General features: G+C 47.5%; 1 protein-coding gene across 3 annotated transcripts in view; it reads right to left on the reverse strand.

The window, feature by feature from the left end:
* Positions 1-12,968: 12,968 nt before the first annotated feature.
* Positions 12,969-15,788, reverse strand: part of Slc16a9 (solute carrier family 16, member 9) — a 41,250-nt gene continuing 38,430 nt past the window's right edge. For 2 of the 3 annotated variants that reach the window (XM_039099159.2, XM_039099158.2), the window contains exon 3: positions 12,980-15,233. In XM_039099159.2, coding sequence (XP_038955087.1) covers positions 15,052-15,233 — 182 coding nt within the window. In that variant the 3' untranslated portion in view covers positions 12,980-15,051. Of the gene's footprint in view, positions 15,234-15,788 lie in introns of all 3 variants that reach the window. The other variant, NM_001421109.1, reaches the window with a different exon arrangement.

The following is a 15,788-nucleotide window of genomic DNA, read 5'->3' on the forward strand; positions in this document are numbered from 1 at the left end:
CAGGAACTCGGACAGGGCAGGAACCTGGAGGCAGGAGCTAATGCAGAGGCCGTGGAGGGATGCTGCTTACTGGCTTGCTCCTCCTTTGTTCAGCCTGCTTTTGTATAGAACCCTGAACCACCAGCCCAGGGGATGACACCACCCACAGTGGGCTGGGTCCCACCCCATTGATCACTAATTGAGAAAACACCCTATAGCTGGATCTCATGGAGGCATTTCCTCAACGGAGGCTCCTTCCTTCCTCTCTGATGACTGTAGCTCACGTCAAGTTGATACACAAGGCCAGCCAGTACAAGAGTCAAGAGCTATCTACCACAGGTCTTACAAAACATGTCCCTGGCAGTCAGCAATCCGCCTCTGTCTGTCTTTTCTTTCTTTTCTTCCTTCATTTCTTTCTTTTTGGGATTTATTGATTTTTATTTTACATGTATGTATGAATGGCTATTTAACTGTATGTTACACTAAGTGCATACCAGCGCCCTCAGAGGCCAAAAGTTGATATTAGATACCCTGAGCTGGAGATGGCTGTGAATGGGCACATGGGTGCTGGGAACCAAGCCTGGGTCCTCCTAACTGCTGAGATATCCATCCACCCTGTCCCATCTCCACCCGTTCCAGCTCCCTCCCCGAAGAAGCCTTACTTTCCAGTGTTGTGTTCTGTAACTCACTGGCCGATGCTGTCACCAAGCCTGCTCCTTCATCAGGATGTGAACTTGCATGTCCTGAGTTAGACGTCTCAGCTATCAACTCCTCTCCCGACGCCAGGACTAACAGAAGATCTTAGGTACCGTTCGGAAGCTCAAGCTGAGGAACGTGTCAAGGCTAGGCAAGCATCCGGGTCTTCCTTACGGGGTTCGTGCAATGATACTTTCTGTCCCTAGACCTCTAACCGCTGTCCCTCAGACACACGTGTGCAAACATTACAGATGCACGAAGCTACAGATGGTGCACAGACATCCTACCTCCTGAAGTACCTCACGCTGACGCTGATGCTGACGCTGATGCTGACGCTGACGTTGACGCTGACGCTGACGTTGACGTACCCATCCAGAAAAACGACCAAGTTCTGTCGCTGGCTCCCATTGATGAACATCTCCCACAGAACCCACACAACGAGAACTTTTAGGCTGTTAGGATGTCAAATAAAAGCTTAAATCGCTCTCCTAGCAAAATTGGACTTTTAAAGCCATCGATGCCTTAAGGGAAATGAGAAATACATTTAAGAACTCTAAGTGCTGGGGTCACCGGGTGAGGACTCTCTATATCTGAGGTACTTTATTTAGCAAGGCCACGCCCCTCCCTCCCAAAGCCACAGTGGCCATGGGGAAACACTCCCTGGCAGCCGTAAGCCTCGGCAAAAACTTGAAGCAAGGCGCAGGCTCAACTTCTGGGGTCATTTCTCCTCCAAGACGCTGCAAAGCCAGGATTTTGGGGGCTGATTTTATTCTCAGTCTGAAGTTGCAGGTGGCTTATGACTTGGGGGGTGAGAAGGGCATTCGTTGCTTGTCTCTGTTGGTTAAAACCACTGTCCTATCCCTCGTTGGAACACAACCAAAGAACGTCCTGCCTTACACGCCTGTCTGTGTGTTCACCTGTGTGCCCATGCACAGAAACCAGGGACAACTTTGGGTGTCATTACTGAAGCTCCATCCATCCACCTTGTCTTCAGAGAGAGTCTCCCATTGGCCTGGAACTCACCAAGTAAGCTAGAGTGGCTGGCCAGCCAGTGGAATTGGCTTGTCTAAACCAACCCAGAGTTGGGATTACTGAAGTGTCCCCGTCACCAGTGTGGGGTCCGCGGTTCCAGCTCCGGTTCCCCCATGCAAGGCAAGGCAAGTGCTTGCCTGACTGAGCCATCTCTCTAGCCCTCACATACCTTCCTTGATATCAGAGATTTCCAGTCACTAGTCAAACATACAAGGCTGCCACCAGCCTTCTCTGACTTTATCACGTTTATTTATCTATTCGTTTATTAATTTATTTTCGATGTCTGTTTTGTTTGTTTTTAACTGGTCGAGGCCAGAGCTAACTCCGATCGACAGACAACATTAAAACCACATTGGGGCTCAGTCTCCTGTGAGGTGTGGACAGGATTCTGTCCTTTAGACAGAGGGGCAGCCTGGATTTATGCTTCCTTCCGCTCAGTTCGCGCTGCAGTCACTACAGCGTCTGAACTCTCAGCAGGCAGCTCGACCCCCGGGAGACGCTGGACATTCAGTAACAAATCTCATTTCCTCTCAGACTAAAGGAGATAACAAAAGCCAGCTGGTCCTTCCCGGCCTTTCATTAAGCTCAGTGAGGCGGAGACGCAGGAGGCCATTTTCAGATTTCTCTCCTGCACCACAGGGAGGCGCTAGAGCACAGGGAATAGCTCTTTAGCTTGCAGGGCTCGCCTCCCTGGAGAAAACTGAAGGAAAAGACCTCCCTCATCTCAGATGGCTTGAAAAGGGGCCGCCCGGGTAAGGCCTCAGCCCACACACACCTCTTCCTATCCTCAGGAACCCAGAGGCGCCTGCGATCAGGAGCTCAATGAAGCTTTAGTAAGGCTCAGCTTGACCAGGTAACTAATATAATTGCACCCAGAGCTGAGCCAGCTGATATGATTTTGGCACAACCTGCACATGTTAAGGGCTGGGAAGGTTGACAGGTGAGTGGGGCGGGACAGGAGTTGGGAGTGAGGCAAATCCCACAGGAAGTTTCCAGAATAGAGTGTGGCTGCTGCTCCCAAATCCTAGAAAGCTGATAGGGGTGGGGTGTGGGGGAGACCACAGGGGTGTGGGAAAGACCACAAGACTGGGAGAGGAATCACCACATGTGGCCTCTGTGCTCTCTGGATTTTGAGGTAGTCTTTAAAAAAGTCAAAGTCTCTCGTGAATCATTAATCTCATTAATTAGTTATATATTGATTGTATCTTGAGCAAAATGAAATGGTAAAATTAACTCCTCCTGTTTCTTCTGTTTTGCTGTGTATTTGGTACATGTCTCTTCTTCAGATGCTGTCATTCAGTGGCGCTTGAGAAATACTGAAATGCTTCTTGTCCACTGAGGAAACATATAGTCTTTAGTCCCACTGGTTCCTCTGTCCCAACGGCCTGCCTGACGTCCTACCCAGATAGGTTGGGGAACCTTTGGTTCCCTGTGCCCATTCCAAGGCCGCCGGCAATGTCCTGGACCCAAAAGAGGTTGACATTCTTGCTGGTAGCAACAGACCCCTGGAGACAAATGTCAGGCTCTAGTGTGGGACATCTTCCTTAACCTGTCATGGCTGCTGCATAGGTATTGGTCAGCTCTTCGTTGCTAGGATGAGATTCCTGAGAGGAAAGATTTGATAGGCTAACGGTTCCAGCAGCCCTGGCACAGACTCTCAGACTTCACAGGGTACCCTGGGAGTGCACATTGCATTCTGGGACTCCACACAATGCCAACCTCCAACGCTAGCCTGGCATCCTTGGCCTCCTGGGCTCTGCCCATCTTTCCAATCAGAATGGCGACTTTCTCCAAGAAATACTGAGATTAGTGTCCTGTCCTCGGGTTCCCCACCAGCAGCAGCACTTTCGGGTCAGGCTACACGATAATAGGGGTCCTGAAGCACACTTTCACACACACACACACACACACACACAAAACCCCGAACTTTTCAATCTGACAATTAAATTATAATGGAGCATCCTAAATTTTATCTGGCAAGCAACATTAACATACTGTTGTAATGTTGTAAACCAAGAACCACTCCAGCGTCCCCCCCCCCACTCTCCGCCTACACAGGTAACACCATCATTTAACATTTTCTTCTACCAGAATATGAAGTGCGCATGCACATGGGAAGAATACTCAAGGGGGCTGGAGAGACGGCTCAGCGGTTAAGAGCACTGACCCCCCGGGGTTGGGGATTTAGCTCAGTGGTAGAGCGCTTGCCTTGCAAGCACAAGGCCCTGGGTTTGGTCCCCAGCTCCGAAAAAAAAAAAAAAGCACAGACCCCCTCTTCCAGAGGTCCTGAGTTCAATTCCCAGCAATCACACAATGGCTCACAACCATCTGTAATGGTATGATGCCTTCTTCTGGTGTGCCTGAAGACAGCAAGAGTGTGCTCACATACATAAAATAAGTAAATCTTTAAAAATATAAAGAAAATAAAGAGTAAGATTTCTCCTAGGAGAACTCTTGTTCCTTCTGTTTTCTTCTATATCAAACCCAAAACAAAATACATAAATTATACACACACACACACACACACACACACACACACACACAATCTGCCCTGGAAGAGACATAAACAGCAACTACCCCTTCTCATAAGGTCCTGATGACAAACTGCAGTACAATTTCATTAAAGTTCGCTGAGGAGAAAAAATGAGTTTATGGTACTTACAAGGTGTCTTTCTTGGGGTTTCTATGGCTGCGAGGAGACACCATGACCAAGGCAACTCTTATAAAGGAAAACATTTAATCGGGACTGGTTTACCGTTTTAGAGGTTCAGTCCATTGCTGTCATGGGAGGAAGCATGGTGGCATGCAGGCAGACATGGTGCTGGAGAAAGAGTTGAGAGTTCTACCTCTGAATTGGCGGGTGGCAGGAAAAGAGACACGCTGGGCCTGGCTTGAGCATCTGAGATATCAAAGTCCTACACACACACACACACACACACACACACACTTCCCACAAGGCCACACCTCCTAATAGCGCCATTCCCTAGAAGCCTATGGGGGCCATTTTCTTTCAAAGCACCACACAGAGCAGTGGGTGAGGGGGTTTCAGACTTGAGCGTAGATAACCTGAAAGCAGCCATACTGCAGCGCCTGTACCCAGCAGGGGTGTTGGCTTCCCTGAGGCTGCACAGATAGAACCCCTCCTCTCATCCTTGACTTCTGTTCTCCACATCCTCTCCCAAGACGCGTGTAATTAGGGCAGAACTGGATACAACAGGCAGAGAGGCCGGGCTGACTCCTCAGGTGAGGCTCTCCTTCTACACCGGAGAGTCAACAAGCCCTGCCGAGGTGATCTTTTCCCAGCAAACCCAGCTAAATTCCTGAAGATGGCTGCTCCCATACCACAACATGCGCCTGTCTGTATTTCTGTCTCCTTCCTGTTCCGGTCAACCGGAAACACTGAGGCACTTCATCCTTTGCCCCTCCCCCTCATTCATGCCCTTTTTGTTTCGTTTTTCCTCCTAGGAGTCGCTCCCCACCCCAACACCTCATTACCCACAATGCCATGCTGGCCTGTTTTAAGGCACAGACGCGGGGTGGGGGGGGGGGGGCCGGGACAGGAGAGGGGAGAGAGATTTGGTGACTTTGCAGTTTTCAGCGTTGGCCCGGTGTCCTTGTGGGAGCTGGATACTTTCCCAGCTAAGCTCTGTGTGCAGTCTCTTCCTTCAAGCGCCTACACCTTCTGGCCCTTGGCTCCCGCACCATAGGCCTGCCCTTAGATTTCCAGGAAGCAAGGGAGACAGACTGCAAGATTAGTAGAAAGGCAGGTTGCTCAGGAGAAGCTGACCTGAGAAGTGAGGTCTTCCCTGGTAGCACTTCAGGGTCCATTAATGGTCCCAACTTAGAGGAAGGGTCTGAGCCTGAATGTGCTGGCCCTGAGGTAACCCAAGGCAGTTCACAGTGGGAGAGCTCGCACAGTGGGACAGCATGACGGGTATTCCCAGGCACTGAAAAGAAGGCCACAGCAGAGCAGTCCTGCAGGTGTAATGGCTTCCCCATTGATGCTCTTGTCTGAGTGTGTAACCTGCCCTGCCCACCCTGTATTCACGGCCCATCCATTGACGTCATAGCCTCTGAATGAGCAGGGGTAAATTCTGTTTCTAGACAGGATTCTGACTCACACATACACCCTCACATGCACTCTCATATACACCCCTACCCCCCTACACACACACACACACACACACACACACACACACGCACACACACTTCCTGTAGTCTATCTTAAGCACAGTCTGTATTCAACGCATCCCAATTTCTCTGTTTTCCTCACAGGCTGTTCAGAGCGTCCTTTGCCAACACATTTAAAGGGGTGTGATACCACCACCTGGGCATTTCTCTCTGACATTCTTGGGTCTTGGGTTGGTGGGAACCGGTGTTCTGCTAAGTTAATAGCTTCTAAGAGGTTTCTTTGGCGTTTTGTCTGTCTGTCTGTCTGTCTATTTGTTTGCTTTTGGTTTGGTTTGGTCTTTTTTTTTTTTTTCCTTTTTTCGGAGCTGGGGACCGAACCCAGGGCCTTGCGCTTGTTAGGCAAGCGCTCTACCGCTGAGCTAAATCCCCAACTCCAGGTTTGGTCTTTCAAGATAAGAGTTTCTCTGTGTAGCCTTGGCTGTCCTGGAACTCACTCTTGTAAACTAGGCTATCCCTGAAGAACCCACTCCACTTGCCTCTGCTTTTGGGGTGCTGGGAGTAAAGGTGTGTGCTACCACTGTACAGCTTCTAAGAGGTTTTTATTATCACAAGGTGTTAGTTCAGATACAAAGGGGTGGGGGAGGAATGGCTGTCCCAGAACTAACCCAAGATAAAGGAGCCTCCGAACCTACAAAACTCCAATTCGTACACACAGCAATCCCTCTGCTGACACAGATGCTCCTTCCAGGAATTTTGGGAGTGGTGTTGGTTTGGTTTGGTTTGGTTTGGTTTGGTTTGGTTTGGTTTAGTTTAGTTTAGTTTAGTTTATGTGGTTTGGTTTGGTTTGGTTTAGTTTGGTTCTGTTTGGTTTGGTTTGGTTTTGTGTGGTTTGGTTTGATTTCGTTTGGTTTGGTTTGGTTTGGTTCAGTTTAGTTTGGTTTAGTTTAGTTTGGTTCTGTTTGGTTTGGTTTGGTTTTGTGTGGTTTGGTTTGATTTCGTTTGGTTTGGTTTGGTTTGGTTCAGTTTAGTTTGGTTTAGTTTAGTTTGGTTCTGTTTGGTTTGGTGTGGTTTGGTTTGGTTTAGTTTGGTTCTGTTTGGTTTGGTTCAGTTTGGTTCGATTTGGCTTGATTTGGTTTAGTTTAGTTTGGTTTTGTTTGGTTTAGTTTGGTTTGGTTTGGTTTGGTTTGGTTTGGTTTGGTTTGGTTTGGTTTGGTTTGTTCACAGCCAAACACAGCTTCTTTTTCAAGAATTTCCATTCACACCTACAAGGAGCACAAAGTGAAACTGTAGCTGTTGGAATGCTCTGTCATTTCATCTAACCCTTTGATCTCTTGACTTTAAAGAGATTCTAATAGACCTAGATCAGATCCAGTACCATCTGGTAAGAGTTACAGTTAATTCTTAGGCAAATCTGAGGTGTAACCTGTGGAAAACAGTCAGAAGAGATTAAAAGGGAGGGAGAGAGGGAGAGCTCAGACTAGAGCAGATGACTGCCCTACTGGGCGGGGTGAAGCAGCCCCTAGGCTGTTGACTACCTCAGAGGGAGCCAAACATCTTTTCCCTTCCTGTTCTGAGAAAGTTGCTTCAGCAAAGCCAGTTCCAGCCACTGCTCACTGGAGCTAAGGACAACCGGGCAGGAGACAGGAGACTAGAAGGCAGTCCCTTGGCCACAGGAATCTTCAGTTTTCTTCTGTTTCCTCCTGGAAAGAAGGGTGGTAGCATCATCTGCATAGCCTCGGTCAAGGTTGCTATGGAGACCAGGTGAGAGAATGAATAAGAAAGTGCTTCCTGGACCAGAAAGTGCTGCAGAATCCAAGGGGTTGCTATTCTATGGCCTCACTGACTCAGAGGCCTCCAAACAGGTTCAACTGTAATCCCTGCCCATTTGACTCCATGCCCTAAAGGCAGCTTCCATAGGATTAAAAGGCCAGGGGTCTCCCCATCTTCTCCCCCTGTCCCCCCTGCCCACAACCAGTCTGTCTTATCTGAAAATGATTTATAACTACCTGTCTACACTCCCCTAGGCCAACCCCAGTGGTGGGTACCATGTGTAGTCAAAGTCAGGAATTCTTTTATTTTTATTTATTTATTTATTTTTTGGCCAGAAGTCAAACAAGCAAATCAGCCAGTATTTAAATCTCAATATGTCTCAAGATAAAGGACTTGTCATAGGAAACTGTATGACGAGGTACTTAGGGTACCTGGTCACCAGAAGCTGATGTTGGAGCCTGCTCCTGACCCACCAGGACTGGGGAGGGAAATGGGTCAGGCAGCAGTAACCCCACTGATGCCTAGCCAGGGCCCTGGGCTCCCGCTTGCTAACTCTCACGGTGTGTGTGTGTGTGTGTGTGTGTGTGTGTGTGTGTGTCATTTTACCTCCCTCAATGCACTGCTGTCCTCTTTGTCACCCTGTTGACCTACCATGCCTGTGGGCCCCTCTGCCTGCTACTGTACCCCGACTTTAAGTCATTTCTAAGCACCAGCACAAAGGTAGAGCACTGGCGAGCTGGTGCTGCAGGGAGGTAAGCTTCTGCATAGAGGCAGAAGCCTTCTCCACAAGCACCTTACCTCATGATGGGGGGGATGGAGCGGACCGTGGGAGCCTGTACAACAGACCTACAAACACATCATGTTTAGAGGAGAGTGACTCCCTTTAGGATTCGAATCATGGCACCACCCATTTAGGATTCGAATCGTGGCACCACCCATGGAAAAGGGATGGCAGGAAAGGATTATTGGGTAACCTCGGGTGCTTTCCAGGAGGCCAGTGTGCGGTTAGATTTTATTGCCAATGACGCCACCTCACTAGGGAAGAGGGAACTTAAGGAACTGCTGAGATCAAATTGGCCTGTGGCCATTCTGGGAGAGACAGTCTTGACTGTTGATGGATGTAAGATGGCCAGCCCACTGTGGGTGGCACAATTCCCTAGGTCTGGGGTGGAGAAGAAGGCCTGCAACCCAGCCAGTGAGTGACCAGCAAGCAGCCTTCACCTCCGTGATCCTGCTTGAGCTCTTGCCCTGACTTCCTTTGGTCACAGACTGTGGCCTGAAAATATAAACAAGTAAATCCTTTCCTTCACGATTTGCATTGATAGCAATGTTTGTCCCAGCAACAGATGGGAAACTAGATCACCACAGTCCTGGGGGATTTGACACCCTCTTTTGGCTTCTGTAGACACATAGGAAGACACAGACCATAGATAGAAAGATAGATTTAAAAAAAAAAAAAGAATCAAAGGCTTCAGTAAGTAAAAGCTGTTGCCATGCAAGCCGGGCAACCTGAGTTCAATCCCCAGAGCCCACGGAGGAGGAAGAGAATTGTTTCATGGCATCTACATAACATGCACATATGTTCACATGCAAACACACAGGGATCAACTCAATTATCCCTAACCCTATACAAGAAAAAAATGTTCAGTGCTCAACAGTAACAGAAGAAATGTCCTATAAGAAACCACGACACACAAACAGTAAGTGGCAAGAATTGGGTGGCTTTGTCACTCAGCCTCTTCTCAAGGATGCAAACCAAATCTGGTCAGGCCATGCTAAGGACAAATGTGCCACAAAGACGTGTTTTTGCGATCATGCCACCAGAAATGATGGTAATATTACATTTCCAATGATACAGTACACACACAGTAGGACAAGCAAATACATCAGTTGTTAGACAAGGCAAGACTTTAAGTCACAGAGAGTTTTAGTGTAAAATCAAGTATATCAAATGTAAGTTATTTCAGTTAGAAATGGCCAGGAAGAACTAACTCATCGTGGATTCTGTTTAAAAAAAAACAAAAAGCACTTAGCCTAAAGAAGCATCCCCCAGCTGATTACCAGTGAGTATCTTTAGCATCTGCTAATGGTCCAAAAAACACCTCCAGGAGATTCTAGGAGGAATGACTAACTCCTTATCTGACCGAGAAAACACACAAATGAGCCTAAAATATCTTGACTTATCAGGAACTAGGGAAAGAATCCAAGACTACTGGATTCCCGTCTTTGGTGAGGTCTTCTGGTGAGAAAACCATCAAACCCAGCTTGCGCACAGGAAATCTGAGCGCCTGTCTCCCTTACTGCTAGGATCCTGGAGTCGCCTGTGGACAGCGTCCCATTAAAGCTGCAGGTGGCAGGGTTTTTCTGAGCTCTGTCTTGGAAATAACTTCTCTTATTATATCAGGAACATTCTACAAGAAGAGAGGCCTAGGGTTATCTTCTAGGATAACCCTAGAGGGGTTATCCCTAGGCCGGGGGTTATCTTTCATCGAGATAGATTGCTTAGTAAGGCTTTCGGAATACCGCTTAGAAAAGAACAAAATAAATAAATAAAGGGTTTTAAAAGATTTTATTTCTATTATGTTTCTCAGATTTATTTACTTTTAAATGTCTTGTGTGTATGTTTGGAGGTGTGGAGGTGTGCGTTAACGAACACCATGTTGGTGCAGAGAGCAGAAAGGGTATTGGATCCCTGGGAACTGACAGGCAGTTGTGCTGGGAACCAAGTCCATACCCCATTCAAGAAGAGCGCGTGCTCCTAACCGCCAAGCCAGCTCTCCAGCCCCCTTTTTTCTTCTTAAAAGGAGGAAATGTAAGATAAATGAGTCTGACAGCCAATGTATGTGGTAGGAAGCAAACTCAGGCTGCCGAGAGAGAAACGAATCCCAGAAGCTCTGGCCTAGAGCTGCACTCACTCCCTCAACAGTCAATCTCAAAGGTGTCCTGGAAAGGACTGGGTGAGTGCGTGCATGCGTGCGTGCGTGCGTGCGTGCGTGCGTGCGTGCGTGCGTGCGTGTGTGTAGGTGTTGTGTTTTATAAAAAGAAAGCCAGGCTATGTTTTGTAGAGGTGAGGTATGGTGAGGTGGGAGGGGTGCCCCAGTGGGCCCATGCTGAGGTATCCCTTCCCCACATATAGTATAGAACAAAGTTTACTTAAGAAGAGGGCAGGAGGGAAGGGGAGGAGTGAGAGAGAAGGAGAAGGGGGCGGGGGAGGCCAGGAACAAGAGAGAGCCTAAGAGACCCTCTTATGGTAAGCCAGGCCTACCTAGCTGTCGCCAGGTAACTAATGGGCGGAGCTTAGAAGGAATGCCATCAATAGGGACAGAGAGCCATGGCAATTAGCTTTCCATACACACTTCGGATCATTTTGCTCTCTCCCCAGTTCTGGGCCCACCTTCCGGGAAACTGGCTTTCGAAGAGAAATAAATAGAAACCATCCGGCTCACAGGGTGAGTCCGGTTCGATTCTGGGAGGAATGGCCTTCGGTTTGCTTTCCGTGGCTCTGATGCCTGTCAGAGCTCCTGAATGGCAAAGCCAGGAAAATATGCTGTGTCACAGTTCCCTTCTGGGAAGGATTTTGACCCGAGCAAGCTTGCGGGAGGGCGAGAGCTGAGGTAGTTCGACAAGGAGGGGATTAGGGAAGGCTCTGTATCTGCAGCGTAAACATTACCTACCTGGGCCTGGACCCTGGCTGACTCCCACAGGAGAAACCACACTCTTGAGAATAGAGACAGAGAAAACACTTAGTGAGCTCTTAAAGGGCACCTATAGCTTTCTACTTATGTCTCAGGATTGCCCTGTGGCGTCATTTATAAAAGTGGGAAGTAGCCCCAATAATGTGATCATGGTCACAGAGGCGGAGCTTGACTGAGCATGCGCCATCTGGTCATGGCTGAGGACCAGGATGTAAGTGGTACCCCTCCCTCCCCCAAATGTTATCTCTGTTTCCTTTCATTGGCTGCCTGCCTCCGAGAGGGATCTCAGAGGTGGCATCCTTCAGACCCAATGACTAGATGACAAAAGATACCAAGACGGTGATTACATCGGAGAAAATGCACTGCGGGTGTTAACTGCGTGTTTCAGGCACTCAGAACATGGCTCCCTAAGGGAGGCATTCTCCAAAATGGATCTCTCCTTCATTTCATTCTCAGAGACTCCAGTGTAAGGAGAGTCTTACACACACACACACACACACACACACACACACACACACACACACACTGGGCCATGACCTCACAGCGTTGCTTCTAAGGGACTTTAAACACTGGAGGCTGAAGCTTCCCTCCTGATAGCAGGACTCCCTGGAGAGAATTATGTCAGCTCCTGACTCCTCAGAGAAAGGAAAGGTGAAGACTTGCAAAACACCACCAGGATGGGGCATTGCAGACAAATTCTCCTGGTCCACACCCTTCCCACCTTCGGCTCCTGGTATTTCCAGTATCTCTCCAGTCACAGAAGACTTGCTTCTTTGTGGTCGGTGTAAACTTGTTAATTTTTAATGCTCATTCTTGCCTGGCATTCCTATTTTTATAACTTCTCCCCTGAGACGTCTGGTTTGGCTGCAAATCCCTGGTTAGAATCAAAGGGACGGCTTTGGTCTCTTCAGAGAGAGACCTCGGTTTTTTTTTGTTTTTTTTTTTTTTTTTTTTTTTTTTGCTCTTGGAAATTACTTTCCTGTGCTTTTATATTAGATTTTGTGTTAGAGTGATTATATCAGGACACATTCATGTTGCATTCTAAAATCAGAGTCGTGGTTGATTACCACATCACAGTGTTGTGAGAGAAACAGTCTAAGTTCAGAATGCTTTGAGGGTTTTACAAACGACAAAGCTGGATATGTCAGTACCCGCACGACAACCATCTCAACTACTGTAGAGACCAGCCTCAGAGCCCACACCAGCCTAAGCCAAGATGGCAAGACCCCGACTCAAAAGGAAAAGTTCTGTATGGCTGGTGACGTCATTACTGAGTCTCCCTCTTCCTCAAGGCCAGGTTCCTGTGGTTCTGACACACTGGCTCTGCCAACCCAGGGGTCAAAGTAGCTCAGGACGTTGACTTTTGAGTCTGTTCTGGTCCAGTGTAGACCTAAACTCTATCCGAGAATTTATATATTTAAATTCACGTGGCGTGTCACCGTAGTGGGAAAGAAAAACGGTAAGTAGAGAAAAAAAAAAAAACCAGCCAAAAATATTTCATCATAACTTAAAACCCATTCCCTACACAATGGCTCATGCATACACGGGTAATATCGATGACAAAGGACAAGTGTCAACATTGATGACCGTGGACACGTGAGCAAAATCAAACCTCTCAGGTTGCCCAGAATCATGAACACAATATTGACTAAAACAAGACTTTAAATACAAAAGAGTAGAAGGCTTATTTCTTTTTTATTTATTTTGCTTAAAAAATCATAGCTCTAAATTTTAAAGATATCTTTTTTATTTTTATTTGTGTGTGTGTGTGTGTGTGTGTGTGTGTGTGTGTGTGTGTGACCAAAATACCGGTGCCTATGAGAGACAGAAGAAGTTGTCGGATCGCCTGGAGCTGGAGTAAGGTTCTAGTTACTGCCTTTGATAGACTGGAGAATGAGGTACAAAGAACTTTCCAGAAGTCCGAGTGCAGAACACAAGTCCCATGTGCTTTGAGCTCCATTATTTATTGTAAGACAATGCTATGAAATCTTTGTATTTGATGACACTGGACATAGTTGCTTATTGCCTTCCGGGTGGTGCTCTTGGGGATGCGTAATAAAGTGCTTCAGGCGCCTGCAAAGGAAGGCGGTGACGTAGAAAATAATTTCACATATTTAAAAAAAAAAATGAGAGGACAATTTTGGCACAACGGAAAGGGAGCCATTACTTAAAGAACCCTTGGCTGTTTGTTTTCTAATACCTGACTGCATGGTTTATCTTTTATTTTCCCCTATCGCTCAAGAGAGGGAAAAAAATGGTTGTCTACCGCCAATCTGATTTATTTCTTTTTCCCTGTGGTGCTGGGAATATGAACTCCGGGCTTCCTGCCTGGTATGCTTGCCCTCCCTGCTCCCCTGAGCTTCTGCCTAGGCTTACTGTTGCCAAAGCTGTCCTCGGGCCCTGTCACCAGAATCCTTGCAGAGTTCGTTAAAGTCCAGATGCTTGGACCAACATGCAGAATTAAAATCCAAAACATAGACCTAGCCAGGAAAGGTGCTCCTGCCTTTAATCATGGTCCTGGGGAGGCAGAGGCAGGTGGCTCTGAGTTCAAGGCCAGCCTGGTCTATAAAGCAAGTTCTGGATAGCTAAGGCTATGTAGAGAAACCCTGTTTCAAAAAATGAAACAAAACAAAACAGCGTAGTACCAAGCACTGAGGTTTTTACAGGAGACGTTTCAGGCATACCAAAGTTGAAACCCATTTCTATATAGAGAAAAAAAATGCCCATTCATTAAACATTTTCACCCTCAAACATTGTTCTTTGGATTAGATAAGGTTGGATGAGAGTAGCAATTTCTCTTTGCTCTGTCCTTTCCTACATCTATGGACTGAGAGCATCATGGTTTAGCACCATCCACGGATAGAAATGCAATAGTGGGAAAAGCCCAAGAGAAACCACCACGAGCTTCATTTGGAAGACATGCGAGAGCCTTGCAACCCTTTCTCAGGGCACTCAAAGCAAACAGGCGCTTCCCATTTGCCAGATGGAATGGTTCAAAGGTGTATTTCCAAGCTGGAACCCGGCAAACCAGCAGCTCTTAGGAGACCTCAGCGGAGCGGATGCCGATCGACACCCGGGAGCGAGGTCCTAGGAGCCAGCCATGCGGGTGGGCTGCTGGAGGAATTGAGCAAGTTGGAAGGCAGTGGACACCAAATTGCCCCACAGTACTTCATCAAGCACAGTAAAAGAGAAAACGGACGTCAGACAGCTGTGATTTAAAGTGTCTTGCCTGAAGAGGTCTTCGACATCTTAGTGATGTTGCAACCACTTTCGTTTCCGGAAATGAAACGGACTTCTCTGGACTTGCAGGTCTGACGTCGAGGAGACAGTCGTTACTCCTTCACACAAGTCCAATCATGAGGAGTGCACGGTTTAAGACAGAACCCACTGAGCACCTTGGAGAACTCAGAGGGAGAGCAGAGACTTTAAACTTCACCCAGAGAAAAGTGCGTGAAGCTAATCAACGGTCTTAGATCCTGAACTCACGAACAATGGTGAAACGGAACAGTCCCGCTTCTCAGGGGCGAGGGGAAGACAAGGGATCGAGGTTATACACACGGCACACAGAGACAGGGTGTGCGAGAGTACGTTCTCCCTCAGAGTCAGTCAGAGACGTTTTGCTATAAGATCATGACTCTTGAGAACCTGCTTAACAATTTGTTACATACATATATTCATACATACATACAAATATTGCTGTATGGTATAAAGTAGAAAAATAGAGAAAATAAGGCCTTTTAATATCCCTCTAAACATTAGAGGCAACTTTGTAGAAAAAGGTTGTTGGTGCTGCTGGCTTAGGGAGCCTTTGGTTGCACATACCCCAACAGGGCAAGATGGCTAACAGCAGGATGAAGCCCCCCAGCAGGACACAGAAGCCACTGAAATAAAAGGCGATGTCATAGGTCTGGGTCCAGTCATAGAACCAACCTGAGGAGAGAGTGGTTAGAACAACGTAAGTTTCATAGAAACCGTGTGCATGCTCCCACCTGCTTCCAACATGGCTGCCTGTGCTTTAAGAGAGGAGTCTGTTACATCTTTGAGGCTAGTGTTTGTCATTTCTTCCAACTAAAGAATGAGAACAAAGTCAGAGGAGGTATATCAGCTTATTCGACTCTATTACAGGCATGTGCGTGTGAGTGTGCGTGCATGTATGTGTGTGCGCATACATGTGCATGTGTGCGTGTGCATGCATGTTTGTGCATCTGTACATGCACGCGTGTATACATGTATGTGTGAATGTGTGTGCAAGTGCATGTATGAATACGTGTGTGTGTGTGTGTGTGTGTGTGTGTGTGTGTGTGTGTACACTGAGTTAGGGACTCATGTAGCCCAGGCTGACCTAAAACTCACCATCTACCAAATATGAGCTTGAACTTCACACTTTAGACCCTCCCAAGTGCCAGGGTTACAGGTTTGAGCTACCACCCCTGGTTTTAGACAGATCGGGAGAATAAACCACGGGCTTCCTGCAAGCTAGGCAAA

Source organism: Rattus norvegicus, chromosome 20 (genome assembly GCF_036323735.1).
Source record: "Rattus norvegicus strain BN/NHsdMcwi chromosome 20, GRCr8, whole genome shotgun sequence".
NCBI lineage: Eukaryota > Metazoa > Chordata > Mammalia > Rodentia > Muridae > Rattus > Rattus norvegicus.